The 24,622-nt window shown below is 40.6% G+C and overlaps 1 protein-coding gene across 3 annotated transcripts in view; it reads right to left on the bottom strand.

Annotated features, from left to right (window-relative positions):
• ANKRD28 (ankyrin repeat domain 28) overlaps positions 1-24,622 on the bottom strand; it is a 235,172-nt gene that overhangs the window by 25,071 nt on the left and 185,479 nt on the right. For all 3 annotated transcript variants that reach the window (XM_074945705.1, XM_074945703.1, XM_074945704.1), the window contains 12 exons: positions 22,213-22,324; positions 21,435-21,461; positions 20,254-20,328; positions 15,927-16,128; positions 14,141-14,228; positions 8,274-8,391; positions 7,416-7,635; positions 1,812-1,899; positions 1,632-1,715; positions 923-1,068; positions 621-703; positions 365-447 (listed from right to left, as the gene is read on the bottom strand). In XM_074945705.1, coding sequence (XP_074801806.1) covers positions 365-447; positions 621-703; positions 923-1,068; positions 1,632-1,715; positions 1,812-1,899; positions 7,416-7,635; positions 8,274-8,391; positions 14,141-14,228; positions 15,927-16,128; positions 20,254-20,328; positions 21,435-21,461; positions 22,213-22,324 — 1,326 coding nt within the window. The remainder of the gene's footprint in view (positions 1-364; positions 448-620; positions 704-922; positions 1,069-1,631; positions 1,716-1,811; positions 1,900-7,415; positions 7,636-8,273; positions 8,392-14,140; positions 14,229-15,926; positions 16,129-20,253; positions 20,329-21,434; positions 21,462-22,212; positions 22,325-24,622) is intronic.

Here is a 24,622-nt window from a genome sequence, read left to right as displayed (position 1 = left end):
AAGTATTCTCCAGCTAGTATTTTCATAATTAGTTAAGTCACCCTCCTTTTTTTTAAAACCGCAAATTAGATATTTGTAACAATCACTGGAATTAACTACTATTTAATTTTTAATAGAAAAAGCTGAATAGTGCTTATAAAGAATCAACACACAAGACTACTGTCCTCTAGATCATCTCATAAGATTGTTGTCATTCCTAGTAGAATTCCTTGAGCCATGATGGCATAAGATTTTTCCAACATTCTCTCTCTTATTCAGATGGAAACCTGAACACTTAAAACTGTTTATATAATTATTAGTTTTACTAACAGCAGAAATATATTGAAAATCTGACTGTAAAATATTGTTCAGTGGCCATACATACGTTTGCAAGGCTGCATTGGTGGCATTGATGAGGTTTCTATCCGTAATCTTCTCCAGTATTAACAAGGCACTAGTTTCATGACCCTAAATATACAGGAAACATGTTTGTCAGATAACACACTCATTGAAGAAATTGTTTTGTATGTCTTTTTGAAGTAGTTTCTGGAGATTTTACAGAGTTTGACAAAAGATCATATCTTGAAAAATAGTTTTTCATTAACATGCAAAAAAGGGCTCAAATAGAAACTGACACACACCTTGCTGCAAGCCAAATGGAGTGCTGTGTTTTTACTGCTATCTTGCAAGGTCAGATCAGCCTTAGCACTGCTAACCAGCACCTCTGAAGGAAATAAAAGTTTGCATTAACTAAATAGTGTGTTCCTAAAGGAATTATCAATTTTCCACTTTATAAAATGAAGATTAAAACCTAAAATAATATACTTCTAATAAACGTGTGAATGCATAACATATGGTAATTTTAAAGCAACAATATCTATAGTATAATATTACTGTACATTATTAAAAGTTAAAGTAGAAGATATTTAAGCTCTCTCTTTACCAACGGTGTTAGTTTGCCCATTTTCTGCAGCCATCATTAGAGGAGTCTTTCCAGAAGAATCTACAGCATTTACTTGAGCATTATGACTGAGCAGAAGCTGTAAACACTCCACATGATCTGTAAAAGCTGCTGCATGAAGGGGGGTTCTAAAAGAAATCAAGAGAAAATGGGCTTACATCCAGGAAACATACATAATGTTTTATTCACAGGTGCAAACTTTGACTGTGATCCTGCAATTGTACCAGTGTGGGCAGTCACTACCATAAAAATACACTGAAGTCATTATTGGTAGAGTGGTCACAGTTGCTATTAGAAGATCATTTTTCCTTTTTTGAAAATAATTGGCCTCAAATTTAAAATGAATATTTAGCAACCAGTAAGTCCATAATATGGACAAGGATGACTTAGAAAAATAAAATGGACAATATAGTTAATGGGCATAAAGATTTATATTGCACAAATGTTTATGCAATTATAAAAATGCCCAAGCTCTCCTGCACAATTAAAAATCAATTCAGCTCTAATAACACAATACAAGGTTTTTAAAAATCCCCAACAACATTTTTAGTATATAACCAAAAGAAGTCTTTAAATAGAAAAGAAGACTAATATGCCAAATAAGTTTAAAAAACATTAAAGCTGTGACACAAAAGCAAGGAGATTACTGTTTGTAGTGCACTGTTTCTAAGTGCAGTTGTTATATTCCTACCTTCCTTTTGCATCTGTTGAATTTACAATGCCAGCACCCAACGTATCAATTAACATTTCAGCAGCACCTTCATTGTCATTTATCCTATTAAAAAATTAAACAGGCTATTACTTAGAGAATGATTGTGCTTTTATTAAATATTGTAATGAAATCAGTTACAGTAATCTTGGACTTCCTTACACAGCACAATGCAATGGGCTGAAAGAATTTCCTTCCATTTTCTGGAAAACTTCCTGTTCCAAAAGAAGCTCTACACAGCTGTCATGACCTAAAAGTTTTAAAATCAGATATTAAAAACAAAACAAACAACAAACACAGCTAAGGTAAATTAAATGACATTTCATTTGAAAGTCTTAAATGCACACTTGAATTACTTTAGATATGGCTGTATCTGGGGATGAACAAAAACACAGTGCATTTTTAGGAATCTGGAAGCCACAAGTACAATCAGAATACTAGGCCCAGTACTGAAGAAATTTATGAACTTTGAAGTCATGATGCATTGTCTGGGGCACATGAAGAATGTTTAGCTAATTTAGCTCTTATAATATGGTAGCTTTACAGTTAATTCAATAGACTAACCACTTAGTCCAGTTGGAAGATTTTCTTCTGCTGTACTCCTTTCTCTAGTGGAAACAAATGTTTTTTGGGGTTTGCTTTTTTCCCCACTGAACTACTGAATAACGTGGAGTCACAAATTGAGTACATCCACAACATGGGCTGAAAGGAATCATGACCCAAACTTTAAAATAATTTAAACTGTAAAATTACAAAGCAAATATGTTCTTGCTTCTATATTATTCACTGTAATTAATTATCCCAGTATATATTCCTTGCATACACAGTTATATTTATTCAAACATTTACAGTCCTCTCTTAGGTGTAAGCTCCTTCTATATAAAGGCAGCAAGAAAACATCTCCTTCTTGATTTTGATAATTTTCTTCTCTCCTGAACTGTCTGCTCATATGTTGGAGGGACAAGGGTCTCTCCTGCATCCTTACCCAACTGAAAAAAAAAACCTTTAGATTGCAGTGTTTCATCTCTCTCTGAAAGGGAGATCGTCCTAGTGGAGTTTTTCCTGGAGTTTGGCCATAAATAATGCCACTGAAACTGATATGGATGACAATGCTGATAAGCCTCTATGTGTCATACTGGAAATTCTCTCACTGATTCTTCAGACAAATACCAATTAGCCAAGGATAAATTATATCATGCATATTTAGAATACAGAGGTGAAATGTAAGTATGAATTAACGTTGTAACACAGGGCCTACAGCCTTAGGCTTGTAAAATATATACCTTAGCCAAACAAGGCCTCAGGCCTAAAGACTGGTTAGTTACTCATGTCAGCCAATGACTGACTCTATATCATAAGACGAAACAGTCAGCCGCTGAAATTTAGGAAATATGTGGCAATGTATCAGTTAAAGCCGCTCAGAGTATTTGGGGGATTTTGCAAACAAAGCATCGGCAATGTCCTAACCACCAGTATGGTAACTGAGAGATGTACATATTAACAAGTATAAGGTGAAGTAACAAGTTAGCCTATGAAAACTGGGTCACGCCAAAGGTAGTGGGATGTGAAAGTTCAAATAAGGAAAAGGGGTTTAAGCCTTCATCAATACATATGAACCAAGTGGGTGTCAGCGAAACATTATAAAAGATGTATCAGGCCCTGCGTGCTTGAGGAGATCCCAGGATGACCACCACTGCTGCTGCTGATAATGCTGCTGAGAATGATGACAATGAGGATGATGACTGACTCTTTGGGTTTTTCCACAAGGGATGGTGTAAGTAAAGCAAATGCTAGATGTTTCGTATTGTTCTCTCTCCCCTTTACCGGACTGCTGTGTGTATACTGTTTGGTTGGCCAATAAAAAGTAAGTGTTACAAAAAGACTTTGTTGTCCCTGTTGTGCACTATGGCCCCCCTTCTATTGATAACCTCTCCACTGTACTTGATTTTGGAGCTGAACCCTCACAGACTGGGTATAAACCCTCAGATTGGAGTGGATATTTATTTAAAATAACCTGTAACTATAGATAAGGGCTACACCAAACAGCTTAGTTTTCTCCACTCAAGCACAACTGCAATTTTCATCTTCCTATTTACTGTTAATCAGAGCTTTCCAATCACATAACAAAAGCAAAGGAAAACATTAAATATTTAGAGGATCTGCCTCAATTTGTAGAAGGATATTTTGTTCCTTGGCTCGTTTCCTGCGTCAAAGATATTTTAAACCAATGTTTGTCAATTACTGCACCATAGAAAGCAAGTTTTTAAAGATTCTAAATAAAGAAGCCAATCTTGGATGCCACAGCATTGTGTTTCTAGAGTTTAGTCCTGCATGTTCAAGGATCCTTTCCAGGATATCATTATCACTGGCAAAGACAAAAAGAAAGATATATAAAATCTAGTCCACATTACTCATTGGCCAAAACAAAAAATATGTTTACACTTGTCCCCAAATCATCATTAGATCCATTACTTAACCACACATTAAAACAACCACCTTTGAAATCTTACAACCAAACATGTTTAATTTGCTTATTGTCTATCACATATTAGTACGTAGCAGGCTGTATATACTAAGAAAACTATTGTGGTGAACTCTGCAATCTGTTTGAACAAGATCAAAGCTCACATTCTAACCCAAATGCCAACTCTGAAGAAGCAGGTTTAACTCAACCCATTTCATCTGTTTCCATTGCTGTTGTCACCTCTTTTTTTCAGGGACTAAGCTCCCACAGAAGTAAGAGCATAGATACATAGTAGTCAGTCAAAATTCAACTCCAATGCACCCTTGCAAAATACACCAAGGAAAATGTATTTATTACTTCTTGCTTCAACAGCTTGACAAAAAACAGTCTCAGAGCTAGTAATCCTACCTAAACTTTTCCTCCTCCGCATAAAACTCCTTGGATTTATTTTATTTGATATTTTTAGTAAAAGATTTGCTTAGTAAGACCGTTTTTAACTAATTTTTTAGAATTTCTTTTGTCTACCACCGTCTCTGCAATTTTGACAATTTTAAAGAAACTGCAGTTTAGAACACTAAATGTTTTTATTTTTCAAGATACAGATAACGAGACTGCATACATCATGAACAGATGTAAAACAGACTATGCAGAAATGGAAGGTTGTCTTCCTTCTCTCTAAAACTTAAGTGTTGACTAATTTGATTTTTTTTAAATTAGACAAACTTATACACATGAAATCTAAACAATGCATATTACTTTAATTTTATTTTTTGTAGGAAATAGTTCTAGCTAGAGATTGCATATATGTTTGCATCTCACAGTAGTTTGACATGAAACTAAAGGCTAGATGGTTATGGAATGAAAACATCCAATTTTTCTGTCGCACTCTGGTCAAATTCAGAGTGGATCACTCATCAATAAGGCTGTGAGTTTGTCACAGAGGTCACGGACTCTGACCTCCATGGCTTCTGTAGCCCGCTGGTGTGCCTGGCCCGGGATCTGGACACACTTCCGCCTAGGAGCTGAGCGAGGGGGATGTCGCCACTTCTGGGGAGCGCTCCAGGTAAGCGCCTCCCAGAACCTGCCTCACCCCATCCTGTGCCCCAACCCCCTGCCCCCTCCCACACCCAAACTCTTCTGCTCCTGCTGGGAGGGGGGCGGGCAGAGCGGGGGTCCTGGGCCGCCCCCCCAGGATTTCAGGCAACCCTCCCTCCCCCAAGTGTCAGTGAGGGCTATATTGTAAAAGCCATGGACAGGTCACGGGCCGTGACTTTTTGTTTACTGGCCGTGACTTTTACTAAAAACACCCATGACTAAAGCGTAGCCTTACTCATCAACCATTCATAATTTAGTTTTGCACAATGCCATTTTGGAAATCTAGTAATTTTAGTTTATTCTTACTCTATTCAGTAAAATTAGTCTTAGAGATATAGTCTGTAACTTTGCCTAGAAGTATAGGCTGTTTCTCTATTCCCTTAGCACTAATTAAGAAAATGAGCTTTAAGCTCTTACTTCTCTAATTAACATTTTGGAGAAAGGCAGAAAATGAAGTAAATGAGAACCTTAATTACCTGTGAAGATTATTAGGTTGTGGCTGTGTCATTAAGCAAAAGCTCTGAGTGAACCTCTCACCCTCCAGAATGTACTGAGGCAGCAAGCAAAAGGAAGGGGAAATGCTATGACCCTTCCTGATGCCTTTTGTTCTTCAAATACTTGTACATGTGGTTTGATCTGAGGCAGAAGGATCTTATGATATCAGTGAAATACTTCAAGATGAGTTAATGCGGAATTATTTTATTCTGATTAAACTACTTCGTAATTAAAATAATTTCTTGGGATAAGTGGGACCATTTCTGCTTCAACAGTGCTATCCTACCCACATTTTCTCTTTTATTTTTCAACATTTTTACTACTTTTTAAAAAGTACATATTAAAACACAAATGAGCACAGAGACAGTATATCATATTAGAGTTAATATACAAATACATTCAATTTATTTAAAAATTATTCAACTAATGGCTTGACCCTGCTCCCATTAAATATTGGCTGAAGGGTTCTGTTTCATAATATTTAGAAGCAAAGACTCAAATATATGTCAATAGAATGGTATATATTCAGTGATTCACAAGAGTTGAGAGCCTTTCCTATAATGAAGATTTGTCACAGTTAGTACAATAGTACCTCAGAGTTACAAACACCAGAGTTACGAACTGACCAGTGAATCACACACCTCCTTTGGAACCGGAAGTTTGCAAACAGGCAGCAGCAGAGACCAAAAAACCAAACAAAAAATGCAAATACAATACAGTACTGTGTTAAACGTAAACTACTAAAAATATAAAGGGAATGTTTAAAAAAGGATTTGACAAGGTACGGAAACTGTTTCTGTGCTTGTTTCATTTAAATTAAGACGGTTAAAGGCAACATTTTCTTCTGCATAGTAAAGTTTCAATGCTGTATTAAGTCTATGTTTAGTTGTAAACTTTTGAAAGAACAACCAAAATGTTTTGTCCAGTTATAAACAACCTCCATACCAGAGACGTTCCTTACTCTGAGGTTCTACTGTGGATGGATGGATGGATAGGAGTGATGTAAATATTAAGAGATATATTTTGATCAAATTTTTTTGATACACACACAAATCATGCATTTGTGTCCAGAGTTACCTATTTTGCACATCTGAAATCTGGGTATGTAATGATTTGTGTTTTTGTGAATGATACATACCTTTCCCCCCCAAGATAATATGAATAAAAGAACAGGATACTGTATGATTAAACATGCCCTGTATCTGCTTAACAGCTAGACAGATTCTAAACCTTATAAAGCCCAGCTTGTAAATTGGTTCTATTTTGTTTCTGAACTTTTCCCCTTGATCTGTTTGCTCCTCGGTTACCTTATATGTGCTAGCTTTGTAAGAGTTCCATCTTCTTACTTCCAATTGTGCTTAAGTTTGCAATACAGAGACTGTTTGGAGCACTAGAGAGAAAAAGTCCATCTCTCTTGCAAGAAAGTGCTAAGTACACTGCTTTGGAACGAATGGTAAAATAAATGCAACAAATCCACCCAGAAAGCTTATTCACTTTTCAGAATTAATGACAATAAAAGACTCCAGTGTCTTTAGTTTGCTTTATGAATAGTGCACCATCTGTTTCACACTTTTTATTATTAATATTTATATTATGGTATTGCTTAGATGCTCTTATCAATACTGGGGCACCACTGAGCTAGGATCTACACCTACATACAGATTTCTGCCCCGAAAACTTTGAATTTAAGACCACTTTACCATTGTACTTACCATTATAACAGGCCCAGTGCAGTGATGTATATCCATGATTGTCTGCTATTGCAGGTACTGCATCCACAGATGTTGCTGACTGCAAGAGAGCTCCTAGAACACCAATATGCCCACATGCAGCTGATAAGTGTATAGGTGTTCGCCCTCGGCAATCTCGTAGCAAGGACTTAGCACCATGTTGAAGCAATGCTTCCACGCACTCCTCATGCCCTGTAACTGCCTGGAAAAGAAAGATACAATATGCATGTGCACACATACACGTGCAACTGAAGAAAAAAAAAATTCTGTTACTGCCTTAACATATAATATTGAGAGCAGGCAACTACAAAATAAGCCCAGTCATTCTTACTTCAGTAAGTGGGCACCGCAAAGAAAAATTCAGTAATTATTAGCTTAGTGATAGGGTATGTTTTCCTTTTGCGATGGCCTAAAGTGAGATGCTAATCCCCAGGGCCTCCTTAATTGTAGTATCTGGCATGGACTTTAAAGAAACATTTGGCATATTGTACATAGAAAACACAAAAAAAGGAATTATTTTCTTCCTCCCTCCAATACTCTCCCCCACCCCACCCGCAACAAAAAAGATACCTTTGAATTTTCTAGCTAATGTGCAACTGCAAGTGGAAGTGAATCATAAGGTTCAAACAACACTGAAGGTGAAATGCAAAAAGGCAAACATCTAACCACTCAAATGCAATAAAAGAGACCACCAACCAAGAACAACAGAACACTAATGTCAGTGGAATTAAAAAAAGAATAATAAATTCAGCAATGATACAAAACTGCAGATATTCTCAATTTGTATTTAAAATTGATGCACACTTTTTTGGAAATGACAAAAGGGAAATATTTTCTTACCCCTCTATGCAATGCAGTTCTTCCCCATTTATCTTTGGCATCTACGTTTGCTCCTTTGTTAAGCAATGAATAAACGCAGTCTGTGTGCCCATTGAGAACAGACAGCATCAGAGGAGTCCTGAACAGTGAGAGAAAAGAGTTTCCATGCAGGTTACACTTTAATAGTCTAGCGGTCAGCTAAAATACTTAAAACTCCAGAAACAACTTTTGTCCTCCTAGAGAAAGCTCTTCAACAACTGATCCACTAGTGAATAGCACTTTGTAAACTGATCACAAAAGCAGCACTGATATTTTGTTTAGACATAAGAAGGTAAACTTATTTCTAAGGGCATGGATACACATGCAGATGTAGAGCGCTTTGAGTTAAACCCGCCTTTGGAGAGCGCAGTAGGGAAAGCGCTGCAGTCTGTCCACAATGACAGGAACAAGTGCACTGGCGTGGCCACATTTGCAGCACTTGCAGCGGCATTGGGAGCGGTGCATTATGGGCAGCTATCCCACAGAGCACCTCTTCCCATTCTGGCACTGTGGCTTGTGGGAAGGGGTAGGGGGTGCGGGGCATTCTGGTCCTGTCCCAACGCCCCATGATGCATCAGTTCGCATCCCAGCAATCCCTGTGCTTCCATCCACATGTGGCGCCATCTTTCAATGTTTTTTGCACTGCGCGCACTGTCTTCTCTTTCGATCTGCGGGAATGGAGCCTGAACTGCTGAGGAGTATGCTGACGAGTCTCGTCACGTTTGGCAGTGGAGTTATTCCTTATGATCCAAAGTGACAGTGAGGGCTCCGACGATATCCATTAGAGTAACACATATGACACGAGTTTGCTTGTGGTATTCACGGACATGCTCAACACCACGGAACGCTGCTTTTGGGCTCGGGAAACAAGCACTGAGTGGTGGGATCACATTGTCGTGCAAGTCTGGGATGACGAGCAGTGGCTGCAGAACTTTCGGATGAGAAAAGCCACTTTCCTGGGACTGTGTGAGCAGCTCGCCCCCACCCTGTGGCGCAAGGAGACGAGACTGATAGCTGCCCTGACTGTGGAAAAGCAGGTGGCTATTGCATTCTGGAAGCTGGCAACTCCAGACAGCTACTGATCGGCCGCTAACCAATTTGGAGTGGGAAAGTCGACCGTTGGAATCGTGTTGATGCAAGTCTGCAGGGCCATTAATTGCATCCTGTTTGGAAGAACCTTGACTCCGGGTAACGTGCGTGACATTGTGGATGGCTTTGCACAAATGGGTTTCCCTAACTGCGGAGGGGTGATAGATGGCACACACACATTCCAATTCTGGCACCAGCCCACCTAGTCTCCGAGTATGTTAATCGGAAGCGGTATTTCTCTGTGGTTCTCCAGACACTTGTGGATCACCATGGGCATTTCATTGACATTGACACAGGCTGGCCCAGAAAGGTGCAGGACGCATGCATCTTTCGGAACACTGGCCTGTTCAGGAAGCTGCAAGCCGGGACATTTTTCCCCAGACCAGAAGATCACCGTAGGGGAAGTTGAAATGCCCACTGTGATCCTTGGAGACCCTGCTTACCCTTTAATGCCATGGCTCATGAAACCCTACACAGGGAGCCTTGACAGCAGCAAGGAGCAAGGAGCAGTTCAACAACAGGCTGAGTCGGTGCAGAATGACTGTGGAGTGTGCTTTTGGCCGTTTAAAGGGCCACTGCGCTCTCTGTATGGGAAGCTGGACCTTACAGCATCCTCACAGCTATATCCTCATGCTGTAACCTCCGTAACATTTGTGAAGGGAAGGGTGAACGATTCACTCAGGCATGGAACTCGGAGGTTCAACACCTGGAGGCTGAATTTGAACAGCCAGAGAGCAGGGCTATTAGAGGGGCCCAGCGCGGGGCTGCAAGGATTAGGGATTCCTTGAGGGAGCAATTTGAGGCTGAAAGCCACCAGTAATGTCTGGTGCCCTGCACGGGAGTGAAGTACAGTGGTTCCAATGTTAGTAGGAATCGGTGTTCGCTATGCTGACTTGCAGTGCCTGTTTTTTTCCTGGGCTAAGGTATCTTACTTTATGCACTAAAAAAAGAATGTTTTCAAAGCCAAAAAACCCATTTATTGAAAAGAAACAACTGCTTGGGAAACAGAAAGGGCCAGAGGGTGGGGTGGGGAACAGTTGTAGCCAGACAGCCAGCCCCCCCCTCAGACCAGCATTGCTGGAAACACACGGGAGCCAAAACACCAGGGCACTCCAGCACAGCCTTTGAAGCTGAGAGAAGCACAGGTGTGCTGCGACAATGTGCCTCTGGGAACGTATACAACAATTGGGCTCACAGCAGGCAGAGGCGCTGTGACAGACATGGCTCTTAGCCCCTACTAAAACAGCATGATGCACACACACCAACATCCTAGGTGGGAAAATATTTACCCTGATAAAAGAAGTGTCCAGTAGTCGAAACTTATTGTTTCTCCCTTGCAAGTGTGAACTACTCTTGCGAGAGCTGGCGTCACCCCGACAGACCAGCCCCAATTTAGCATAGAAAGGAGAAAGAGAATAAAGGAGTACAGAGGTATAAGTAGGGGACCTACAGCACCATGATTTTTGAGTGCTTTTCACTATCTATCTGCTGGTCAGATAAGTGACAGCCTCCCAAGGCTTCTGCAGCTAAGAGGGTCCCTAAGCCTTGTCCCTTATTCGTCTTTCCGCGGAATTGAGTGACCGATCCTGGCTTGGCACCGCTGGAATCGAGAGATGCAAGGAGGGTAAGAAGCACCCACACCTGATCTCCTATCTTTAGTGTACACATATTTTGAAATAGAGCTCTATACTTTGTTTTCTTTCTTTGGGATTGTAGCTTCAGTTTTGTAACTTGTTTGTGTGTGTAACATCTCTGCACTTAAATAAGTAGGCACTAGCAATTTTGTAACCACATGATTAGAATCTAGTTTAATAAATTTTGGTAACCATTTATGCATAAGCCTGACTTGTTTCTCTGGTTTACTGTGAAGCAGCCAACACAATTAAAGAACCTCAGCCGTTTTGGCTGTAAAGCCTGGCCATTAGGTGAGAGTACTAAGAGCCTAGCGTTGAGTTGTGCCGCCTCCACGGGGCAAACTCTTGGGGCACCTGTCAGTCAATCCTGACTGCCCGCTGCGAAGGAGCTCTGAGCTCTAGCAGTTAAAGTCACGGGTGTGGAGAGGCTCTTAGTGCTGCCATTGGGGCACCTGTCAGTCCGTGTTGACTGCCCGCTGCGAAGGAGCTCTGAGCTCTAGCAGTTAAAGTCACGGGTGGTTAGGACCTTGGGGCATCCGTCAGCCTAGCCCGGGCTGCCCGCCGCGAAGGGACAGTGCGTCCTAGCGGTTAAAGTCACGGATGGTATAAACGGGCATAGCTGGCACCTCACCAAACATCCCTGGCCATCGGCTAACAACAGTACAATCACAGATTTGCATATGTCCTGTTATACTCAGCCTTCCTGTCTGGAGTGCTGTGCAATGAGTGCTGCACTTCAGGATGGCTATACTGCATGGTGTTGGGGGTGGAGTGCAGTGGGTAAGGGTCATAGTTTTCAGGGCTGGGGGGTGAAGCTACAGGTGTTGGAAGCAGCTGGTGGCGGTAAGAACCCAGATGTTGGGGAAGGTGGGTTGGAGATGACATGGGGGCACAAGGGAAAGAGTTTTGGGAAAAGGGCTGCAGGGGGGGTCGGGAACAGCAGTGCTCTGCCTGCATGGCTACAAGCGCCTGGATTGAGTCCGCTTGGTGCTCCATTATGCTTATCAGCCGATCCATGCTTTGCTGCCAGAGCACCGTGCTTTTGTGCCAGCGCTCCTCATTCTGCTGGCGGATCCTCCTTTCACTGTCCTGCCACTCCTGCACTTTTCAATTTTCATTACTTGAATGCTGCATTACTTCATGCAACATGTTTTCCTTGCTTCTACGTGGCTTCTTTCTGATTCTTTGAAGTATTTCGGCTGGTGATAACACGGATGGCTGAAATCTCAAGGTTGCATCTCTAAAGGCAAAATGCAACACTTAACAGAGGCACCACTGTTCACACCAGACAGAATAATGATTCCCTGGTACTTAAGGGCAAGCACAGGATACACAATAGCATAATTTGCCTGTCCCAAAGCAAGCGCACATAACCCTTGGGAGCCCCAAAATGGTGAGTAAGCACAGGGTCAAGCGTGACTGATTGTTTCACGGCTGTACAGTCCTCTAGATTTCTGTGCCTTGGGGAAAAGCCAACAGCAGCAGGGGGCCCCTGTACTGAACACTGTCCCCACATTTTCCACAGGAGTTCGTCCTGGAAGATATCTCGCTGCTGAGGGTGACCTGGGAAGCAAGGGAGGGCCTTCTACTGCAATGCGGATTCCACCCTGGCCCATATGCAGCTTGCCTGTGTGCAGCAATGGTCCCCTTGCCCCTCACGGCACAGTGGCGTGGACAAGTTAGCCTTCCTGGCCCAAGGAACACAGTGGCTCTTCCGAGAAACCTGCGCAAGCGCATTTCCCAAGTTCTGGATGAAACTTTTGAAGAGATCACTGAGACCTATTACTGCGATGTGAAAGAGCACATCAATGCTCTATTCTGCATCTAGGCATGCATGCAGCCCTAACCCCCCTCGCCCCAAGAGCCTGCAACAAATAACTTCCTTCCCAAAATAAAAGCCGCTTACTGGGAACCTCCTCTGGTGTTTGTCCTTCCCCAAGCACCAGCTGCCGCGACTCGCTACCTTCCTCCTGGCTTGAGAGCAGTTCCTGGCTGCATGCATCTAGGGATTCCGGGGTGTCTTCCTCCACCTCAGCACCCTCGCTCCTGCTCTGCTGCTGCTCCTCCTCCCGCCTTGTTGAGCTGGGCTCTGAAGTGTCCATGGTGGTACTTGGAGTGGAGGTGGGGTCGCCCCCAAGTATCATGTCCAGCTCTTGTAGAAACGGCAGGTCGCAGGGGCAACACCAGAGCGGCTGTTTGCCTTGCGGGCTTTGCAGTAGGCATGCCGCAGCTCATTCACTTTAATCCTGAACTGCGGTGCGTACCGGTCATGGCCCCTTTCCATCATGTCCCTTGATATCTGCCCGAAGGTATCGTAATTCCTACAGCTGGAACGCAGCTGGGACTGGACAGCTTCCTCCCTCCAAACACTGATGAGGTCCAGCACCTCGCCATTGCTCCATACTGGGGATCACCTGGTGTGTGGAGGCATGGTCACCTGGAAAGATTCATTGAGAGCACTCCACGCCTGGCTGAGCAAACAGGAAGGAGATTTTCAAAATTCCCAGAGAATTGTAAAGGGCGAATCTGATGGTTGGGTCACCCCAAGGCAGGGCAGTAGAGTTCAAAGTGATGACCAGAGTGGCTAGAACAAGCATTGTGGGACACTTCTGGAGGCCAATCAGAGCACACTAACAGACCAGGGTGTCCACACTGGCACCGCGGTGCTCCAGCGGGGGTGCACAAAACGTTATTCCACTCACCAAGGTGGAGTAGCAGAAGCGCTCTAGCCACTGAGTCAGAGCGCTCTACGTGCCTTGCCAGTGTGCTCCTTTAATGTGCTCTAACTTGGAAGTGTAGCCAAGCCCTAAGAGTGTAACATAAAAAAGTTAATTACGTCTCTAGGGCCTATTTTCTCAGTGTTTAGTGAACAGAGTAATCTTAATTTGTTTCCTGTGGAATGACTATCAAAATTCTGTGAAATTTACATCTGTGGTACTCCGAGACACAAACTACATTAATCCTAGTAGTCCCTCCATTTAAAAAAATAAAAATAAAAAAATTAAAAAAAATCACCAATGGAAAATGACCCCCTTTTTTTTTTTGTTATGGGGTGCAGAAGCTATAATGTACATTATAGGATGCAATATCTTGTGAAAAATCAGAATACGGACTTCTTCAACTTACTGTCCATTTCCATCTTGAATGTCCACTGCATTCTGTGGTTCCGCATTGCCTATCAACAATCGCAAGCATTCTGAATGACCATTTGTAGCTGTAAAATGTTATAAAAACAATCAGCATATCATGTTTGTTGTCCTTGGGTATGAAAATACAAACAGTATTAACAAACTGAAGTTGTCAGCTTCTACTAAAGCCATTAATATGAGAACTCATTGGCCATAATGGGGTCAGCATTTATAACTTAATTTGAAAACAGGAAATCTTTGACCTTATATCCAGTACTCAAAACATGTTTTTAACAGTTAAATATTCAAAATCCATAGAACTATATTACAACTGAACAGAATATGATGGTGTCAAGGTAGTCATTAACAACTGAACTTTTCTTCTTTTGTATGTATATAAGGATGAGAATATTAACCATAACTATAGGAACAGTTCATGCCTATGTTAGTTTAACAAGAAATAGTGCTTCACTTTCATTCTTTAAAATACTCATTAACACAACTATTTATTTAAAGCAAGTGAGTCCTTGTCTAACCTACCACACACAGGTTTAAATGCTAATGTCTTGTGTGTGTATTTGTAAGGGATGGGAAGTGAGATCACACTCGAGGGGGTAGGTGAACAGCTACACAATTAGTCAGAGGGATAAGCCAAGAAGAGGAAAGTTAGGGAAACTGCATTTAAAAGGAGTTCTTAAGAGGTAAAGTTTGCTTCCTGGGCTACTGTACTCCGCCCCGAAAGTAGGATACACTTCATGTTGCTCAGCAACGACCTGTCTGGCAAATCTGAGAATGATGCTAATGGAAGCTGAAAGGAGGGAGAAAACAAATAGAAGAATAAAACTAGTGTTCAAGGAGAAAAAAAAGTGGCTCTCTCTCTTATGGCCATCTAATATTGTTAATGGACTGCTCTTTTTACCAAGACATTTTAAATGACATATTTACTACTACGCCATTGCCAACTTAAAAAAAAAAACGTAAAGTTCACTTGCAAAAAGTCAAAAAAGGAATGAATAATTAAGTATCTCTTAATAATGCATCTTTGGGGGAAACCACAGGGAGAAGTGAGAGACGGAGAGAAAGAATTAAAAATCACTATCAACATTAATTTTTTCAGAAACTCAGTAAGAGTTCAGTCACTTTAATCCTTGAAGCACTGAGTAAAAAGTATCAAACTTCTCTCCTCACAAAACTGCCAGAGCTCTCCAAGATACAGATTGAAAGCAAAACACTGTTTGATGCTATCCACAAATTATGACAGGTAAATTACACAACATATTTCAACACTACAGTGTCCTACAAAAGGCAGGGCCATGACCATGTCATTCACCTCCACACGTCCCAGACAGCACAGCTGTTTGGCATGGAAGGAAATGCACACTGCATCCATTTAATGCAGGGATGGGCAAACTTTTTGACCCAGGGGCCACATCTAGGAATAGAAATTGTATGGCGGGCAATGAATTCTCACAAAATTGGGGTTGAGGTGCAGGAGGGGGTGAGGGCTCTGGTTGGGGTTTTGGGCTCTGGGGTGGGTCCAGAAATGAGGAGTTCAGGGTGTGGGATTTTGTGGATGGCAGAGGTACTACTCTCCTCCAGAGCCCAAGGAAGACATCTGACTAAGGCACTCTCTCTCTTACTAAGCTAAGGCACTCCCACTACCTCATGCTCTTCCTCATCCTCCACAGTGCAGAACATAATTTAAAATGTAATCTAGATAAACTCTGTTAATGCCACAGAAATATAAACCCCAAACCCATGCATTTGTGTTCAGCACAACATACCTGCAGCATGTATTGGAGTTCTCTTTACAACATAGTCTTTCACTAAGATTGATGCTCCCTGATTAATAAGTACGTCCACACACTCCACATGTCCCTTAAAAGCTGCAAGATCCAGTGGTGTCCTTCCATTATTGTTCCTCACATCAAGGTCCAACAAAGACTGCACCAGTACTTCTAGAGCTTGATGGTGACCATGATAGGCCTAAGGAAATATTAATACAGTGCAGTAGTGTTTCATTTACATTAGAAAAGGACACTATGAAAATAGTGTGTAACAGAAGCATTTAGAAGAATATCTGCTGTTTTAAGTAAAAATCAGTCATTTTGTAACCAATGTTAAAAACATACTTTCAACTGAACAATTTGTACCTATTTTTATTTCATTTATTTTTACCAGTAATTGGAAGAAATTAGAGAAATGTGTCATTTTTCCATCTTGTTCGCTTTGTGTATTTGATAACTCTTTAGGTGCAGTGAATTTCACTGCTTTAAGATCAGGTGCATGACTCTTCTGCATTGCTCTAGTTGGGGGCTCACATGCAGACTCTTCATTACCCTCTGCAGAGGGCATTTATTTGTAATAGCAGCAGCAAAGCTGAAACTGAAGAGGTAGATGTACTCATATACTTAAAAAGAAAGGGGAAAACAGGTGGGCCATAACTATGTTCAGTGTTGTTGTGCTCAGGATGCCCATAGGATCTTAAAGGCAGAAGGCATATAGGAAAAACTCATTTTAAAAAAATGATTTTTTTTTTTAAAGGCAGGACAAATATGAAGTGATGCATCAAAAATTGCTCTTTTTAAAATTGACGTTGGCAGTGGCCCCTTTCATAGGGCAAAATGTTCAACTTTCTAAAATACAAATATGGTAGAGCAGTAAAAACAGAAGTTAAAAAGCATTTCTTCAAATGCAGTGTATTAAATGGAATGCGGTCACTAGATCAATTCTTTATCCTATATTATGTTTTTTTCAGATTTTATCTTTTCCAGACTTATATACCATAACCCTGTAAATCATCTTGTGCAAAAATTAAAGGATGATTAATACATAACCACTGCATTTAGTCTTTTATACAAAACACAGAACATTTTCATATGACAGAATAAGGACCCAATTCTACACGAAGCTCTGAGTGGATGAACTCCTGCACCCATGGGGAGTTCCTGGCAGGATCATGGTCTAAGTGATTATATAAAGACAAAAAAAGTTAGTTTATTGTAATATAGAATCAACTTTTTCTTTAAAAAAAAAAAACTTTGTAGATTTTATATTTCATATTTATGTAACACTTTTTTTTCCTTCAAAGAACATGCTAAAACTGGAATGACAGGAAATTCCCTGAGACAAGGTGGGTGAGGTAATAACTTTTATTGCAGAGGTTCCCAAACTTTTCTTATTTGCATACCTCCTCCTCTCAGATCTACCAGCTGCCCATGTACCCCTGTCCAGATCTACCAGCTGCCCATGAACACTACCCCTCTCATCATTGATACTTTGTGTGTTCTTCTTAACACTACCTTTCTTTAGCCATCTGTCCATATTTCACTGTTACGTACAGATATAGTTATAGTATGACACATACAACCGAAAAAAACCCCTGATTAAGTTCTAAACTCAGACTGGACAGATGCTGTCAGTGATTGGAGGTAAGGGCTCTGTACGTCAGCATCTCTGTGTTCTCACTGGTACATCTTGAAGTAAGTTAATTACTGTATTTGACATAACAAATTCTCAGTTTTAAAACTTCATCTGAATAGCCTATTATGAGAATGCAATAAATAAAACAAACTATTACATAATTTCTCCCGCAAATCTCCCAGAGATGTCTCACATATCCGTTTTGGGAACTCCTGTTTTATTGGACCAACTTCTGTTGATGAGAGACAAGCTTTAGAGTAGCGGTGGCCAACCTGTGGCTCCGGAGCTACATGCGGCTCTTCAGAAGTTAATATGCATCTCCTTGTATAGGCACCAACTTCGGAGCTGAAGCTATAGGCACCAACTTTCCAGTGTGCTGGGGGTGCTCACTACTCAACCCCTGGCTGTGCCACAGACCTTGCCCTCCTCTCCCCACCAGCCTCCTGCATGCCACGAAACAGCTGATCGGGAGGTGTGGGGAGGGAGAGGGAGGTGCTGATTAGCGGGTCTGCTGGTGGGTGGGAGACGCTGGGAGCAGGGTGTGGGAGCTGATGGGGGGCTGCTGACATATTACTGTGACTCTTTGGCAATGTACATTGTTAAATTCTGGCTCCTTCTCAGGCTCAGGTTGGCCGCCCCTGCTTTAGAGCCACACAGAGGTCTTCTTCAGGTCTGGGACAGGTACTCCGAGCCTCACAGCTAAATGCAAGATGGAACAGATTGATCACCAGATGTAGTTAGCACATATTTTAAGGGACCATTCAGGGTAGTGTGGCCCATTAACACCTACTATGACTTTTTTGTCCTATGACTGCAGAGGTGTTAATGGACCACTCTACCTTGAATGGTGCCTTAGGTTATGCACTAACTACTTATGCTAAACAATCTGTTCCATCTAGCTGTGATGCTCACAGACCTGAAGAAGAGCTGTGTGTGGCTCCAAAGCTTGTTTGTCTTACCAACAGAAGTTGGTCCAATAAAAAATATTACTTCACCTACTTTGTATCTCTGATATCCTGGGACCAACACAGCTACAACCACACTGCATACAGGAAATTCACCGTAAGGGGGAAAAAAAAAAAAAAAAAAAAAAAAAAAAAAAGACCAGGTGGTTGAAGCTAGCATTGTTGGCAGAATGGAGAAGATTCGGAAAGTGATGCAATAAGACTAGAATGGATAATTGTGGGAAATCTACTGTGTAAACCTGTCATGACAACGTGTCAAATGCCATGGTACAGCTGTGAGAACAACAAACAACTTCAAGTGCTGGTCCAAGCCATTACACAAATAAATAAATACATAAATAAATAATATGTTTATTTAAGTTTCAGAGTAGCAGCCGTGTTAGTCCGTATTTGCAAAAATAAAAGGAGTACTTGTGGCACCTTGGAGACTAACAAATTTATTTGAGCATAAGCTTTCGTGAGCTACAGCTCACTTCATCGGATGCATCAAATAAATTTGTTAGTCTCTAAGGTGCCACAAGTACTCCTTTTATTTAAGTTGTCAGGGATCCTTCATACCCCCTTGGGTGTCTAGCCTATAACGGGGCAACACACTGTCCTCATTCTCAGTACTCCAGAAACTGCTCAGAACCGTTTTCTTTTAGTGTTCAGGCTGTATTTTATTCTAAGCCTTCCAACCACACCAGTTCAGTCTAACACCACAGTTTTAAGCCTCTACATCTTTCAGCCCTTCTTTGCTACGGCCCTAGGAGGAAAAGAGATCACCCTTTTGGAAGCGCTCTCTTTCTACACTCAGCTAGCCCTGTCCTCACCCCCTTTGTAACACTTCCTTCCTGGCCTTTATCAGCTTTTATAACTAGCTGAGGGCTAATTAATTTCTGACCTTCCTAGCCAATCGTTCTGATTAGCTAATTGTTCAATTAGCCATCACTGGGGAAACTAACTGAGGCTACAGAGATCGGAGTGCTGACTCACCAGTCAGGTTTCAGCACTCTGTCACAAGCCAGTGTCCTCATGTAATTCCAGGACTAGTCCCCTCTAATTTTTTTTTTCTATTGCTAATTTTTAGCAATCACCTTACTGATGCCACATCATTTCTTTTGGTCCTGTGTATCAAAAACACATGTGTTTGTCATATCTATGCACCATCAATTTTTAATATTTGCTTTACACTTATTTAGAAGAGGACACTTTTTAATTATTTTAACCTATTCGTATTACAAGTAAAACAATGATTAGAGGGAAAAAATACTTAATTCAAGCTTGCTTACTTTGCATTTCACTGCACTTTTATATGATTGGTTTCATTGTTTTCCCTGTGTAGTCAGTTCCCTTATAATTTGTGTGTGTCTTTCAGAAACAACAGGGGAGAGAAAAACATTTTTTAAAATAGGGAAAGGTTGCTCTAAATAATAAAAAATTGGCAAGGGAATTCAGCAGCAGGTACAGTACTTGAAACCAGTTTTAACTTTTTTTTTTTTTTTAATACTGAACAGATTTGATGTTGACAGTGTTTCTTCAAGAGCACATTTACAATTGATATACAAAATCTTATGCAACTCACGTAAGAGAGCATGTATATTACTAACTGAAAACTACTGATATTGACCTGTGAATAAACATCTGGCATGAATCAAAACTATCTTGCATCAGTCAAAAAACTGTTGTGCATACATCTATATGATTCAGTAGACCAACAATCACTAGCGAATGAAATACTTACAGCTAAGTGCAATGGACTAATTGGTGCTCTGTTGTCGGAATCATTCAGCATGTCAGTACCTGATGTTTCCATTAGCTAGCAGAAATACAAATATAGACTAAATGCAAGAAAACGGTTTTAAAATACACTCTTCAACAATAGTATGGGAATTGCTATCCCTCACCACTTACAGATTAAGATGCACAAAATTCCACAGACATGGTATTTTTCCCCTGCAACTATTGTATAAATGACTATTTCAATCTTTTAAAGGCTTCGGGCTGTAAAGGCAACACTCTTCCTGCATCTCCCCTGCCCAACTAGCAGGTGTTTCATTTGGCTTCACATTGAACTATTCAAACAAGAAATTCTTCCCAAATAAGGTATTTTCTTTTTTAAATAAAAGCAAACAAACAGTTTATCCAATAAGGAACACTGGATAGGTGGGGAACATATGATAAGTAAGGGGAAGAGTAGAAGGAGAAGGAAAAGCAATGAAGAAAACAGACATGAAAAGCCTAATCAAAGTAATCCTCAGCAGCAAGGGGAAGGAGGAGAGAAAAACCACAAATTTACATGAAAAGGAAGAGATGAATCAAGGCACATATAGTATTATAAAATGAGTTTAAAAATCCCTGTGTGTTTTCCTGTGGTGGCCCATTCAAAATTTGCTTGGTGTATTAACGTAGATTCTTTTTCAGGACTGCAGTTAATTAAATACAGCAGAATCCCAACTATTCAAAATGCTTGGACACCACCCAGTACATCTGGATAACTGAATTAACAGACAGGGACCTATCAGTTTGTTTAGAAAGAATGGTTTCAACCACTGAAATTCCACTCTACTTGAAAAAGCAATTGCAATTAGCAGGGCTAGGCAATTTCTAAATATGATCATGTAACTGGTTAAACCAATTCAAACTTTATATATATGATTGTAAGCCTCTTGGGGCAGGGACTGTCTTTTTTCCTGTTTGTACGGCACGTAGCATAACACGTTCTCGGTCCATGACTACGGTTCGTAGGCGCTATGGTAATACAAGAAGTAATAATAATAATAAGTAGTAGTATTAATATAAAATGCATGCCTGTTCACTGGAAAGCACACAGTTGGACACACTAGGATAAGCAATAGTATTCCGAGACATAATGCTCCATTTTGCTATACAATACTTTAATGATGATAAAATGTACACACTTACAACATCTAGGGGAGTTTCACTTGCAATCTAAAAGTTAAAAAAATTTTTTTAGTTCAACAGGCTTGAAAAAATTGAAAATACAAGTGTAATTTTCATATAATACTAACTGTAAACATGGAACAGATAAAACAAATGTCAAATCGTATACTTTTGTGCCAAGTGCTGATCAAAATCTACTGAGAAGCTGTTATTTAAATGTATTATGTCGCCATTAGTCACTGCAATACTATGATCAAAATATTTCAAAATTAGATCCTTTGCTTTCAAATAAGTAAATCTCTCTCAGGCAAAACGTATTATGCTCTTGTTTTTAATCCATAGGAGCTCATATTAAATTAGTTAACACATCTCAGAGGGCTACTAGTGGTTTTAATACTTTAGCTAACAGAAGAAAAATTATAGTTTTTTAAACAAAAAATATTCTCTGTGTTATCCCACTATCTAGAACAACAATCCTTTCAACCATTTGATTCTGTCTAAGTTATTTACATGTCCTCATTACCACAGTATGCAAGTGTGTCATAATCTTTAATGTTTTTATCTTCAAAACACTCCTGTGAGGTAAAGAAGTACTTTCATCCCCACTTCACAGTTGGGGAACAGAGAGAGACTCAGTGACTTGTGCAATGTGTGTGGAAGGTTGCACAGAGTAGGGAATTAAACCTGGATCTTAAATTCCAGGCCAGCAGCCTAACCTAGAAGAACTCTACAGGTAGATAACTATTTCACAGTAAGTCGGGGTTTTTTTTTTTTGTTTTTTGTTTTGTTTTTTTTTTACCAGTTCAAGACACAAGCGATGACCGTAGGCAGCAGAATAATGAACTGCATTGTATCCTTGTTTGTCTCGGATCCCTGGGTTTGCATCATTTCTTAGTAGGTATTCCAGGCACCTGTGAGAAGTGACAAATGAGAACCATATTAATAATGTTAAAATTCAACTTTTCACTAATTGGTAAACCAGTACTTGCCTTGAAAATACAAAAAGTCCAATTTTACTATATGCAACAAATAGGATCATCAAATTGCCATGCCTTACTACATCAAACAGTGGTCCGTGTATCCCAGTATTCAGACGGACAAAGAGCAGTACCAGAAGATGTAGAGGAGCATGTAAGACCATCACAACAGACATTTACATAAGTAATATGCCTAGGGAGACAGTGTCTTCCTAACACCAGACAGTCAATGGTTGGCTTATGCCTGGTTGCATGAAGTAAAATTTCTTCTTCAGGTCGGGGAAAGGTACGGTGACAGCAAAATGCAAGGAGGAGCAGATTGTTTAGCAAAAGTAGTTAGCACCGATTGTAAGGGACCATTCAAGGCAGAATGATCTGTTAATACCTCAGCAGTCATAAGATAAAAAGAGGAGGTTAGTGGGTTATAGATTGTGTAACAAGCCATAAATCCAATGTGTCTGTTCAGTCCATGACTTTTTTAGTGTCTAGCAGAGTAATGAATTTAAGCTCCCAGGTTTATCTTTTGAAAGCGTTGTGCAGGTTTCCTTTGAGGATGAGGGCTGATAGGTCAGATATAGAGGGATTGCTTTGTGAAAAGTGTTCACTCAGAGATGGTAGGGTGTTTTTGTCTTTTATCATTTTCCTGTGTGAGTTTATTTGAAAGCATAGTGATTGTCTGGGTTTACCCACATAGTTGTTGGGGCATTTAGTGCACTAAATGCCCCTTTCAAGATCCATTGATCCTACATATGCCTATCACAACATGTGCTATACCTCATGTGGTATACAGCACTAAGTCCATACTAAATTATGTCTACTTCTCATTTATTTGCTAGCTTGATGACTGCCAAATATTTCTAAAAAGGTTGAAGCATGACTTTCCTCTACAAAAGCTTATCCCTATTGTTTTATAACTCACTATTTTTTTCAACTAATTTATCTGATACAGACTTAAGGCTTGCTAGTTTGATTCCCAGAAATACAAGTATTTGTTAAACATACTCTGGAGACAGACTACATCTATTCTCCAGCTGTAGATGGAGACGCTCTAAGCTGATGGGAGAGAAATCTCCCGTCACTTAAATACTCCACTTCCGACAAGAGGCAGTAGTTATGTTGGCAGGAGAACCTCTCCCACTGACATAGCACTGTCTACACTGGCACTTCCGTCGGTATAACTTATTTTGCTCATGGGTGTGGATTATTCACACCACTGAGCGACATAAAAGTTACACCAAAGTAATTTCTAGTGTAGACAAGGTCAAAGACTCAGACTTTAAGGTCAGAAGGTACCATCATGGTCATCTAGTCTCACCTCTTGCGTGTTGCTGGCCACAGAACCTCACCCACCCACTCCTGTAATAGACTCCTAACCTATGGATGATTTACTGAAGACTAAAGACTTCAAGTTAGAGAATCCACCATTTACACTAGTTTAAACCTGCAAGTCACCTGTACCCCATGGTGCAGAGGAAAGCGAAAAAACCCCAGAGTCTCTGCCAACTGGACCCAGGAGAAAATTCCTTCCCAACCCCAATTATGGTGATCAGTTACACCCTGAGCATGTGGGCAAGACCCACCAGCCAGACACCTGGAAAAGAATTCTCTGTAGTGACTCAGAGCCCTCCCCATCTAGTGTCCCATCACCAGCTGTTGGAGATGTTTGCTGCTAGCAGTCGTAGATCAGCTACATGCCATTGTAGGCAACTTCATCATACCATCTCCTCCACAAACTTATCAAGCTCAGTCTTGAAGCCAGTTAGATTTTTTTGCCCCCACTGCTCCCCTTGGAAAGCAGTTCCAGAAATTCACTCCTCTGATGACTAGAAACCTTTGTATAATTTCAAGCCTAAACATGTTGATGGCCAGTTTATATCCATTTGTTCTTGGGTCAACATTGGCATTTAACTTAAATAACTCCTCTTCCTCCCTGGTATTTATTCCTCTTATATATTTAGAAAGCGCAATCATATCTCCCCTCAGCCTTCTTTCAGTTAGGCTAAACAAGCCAAGCTCTTTATGAGAGGAGATTCAAAGTATGTTTTCCATTCCTCAGATCATCTTAGTAACTCTTCTCTGCACTTCTTCCAGCTTGAATTCATCTTTCTTATAGATGGGAGACCAAAACTGCATATCGTATTCCAGATGAGGTCTCACCAGTGCCTTGTAAAATGGTACTAACACTTCCCTTACCGGATGCATCCTAGCCTTTTTCACGGCTGCATCACATGG

The sequence above is a fragment of the Natator depressus genome, chromosome 2 (assembly GCF_965152275.1).
Source record: "Natator depressus isolate rNatDep1 chromosome 2, rNatDep2.hap1, whole genome shotgun sequence".
In the NCBI taxonomy this organism is placed as follows: Eukaryota; Metazoa; Chordata; order Testudines; family Cheloniidae; genus Natator; species Natator depressus.
This window is presented reverse-complemented; position numbering and strand designations above follow the sequence as displayed.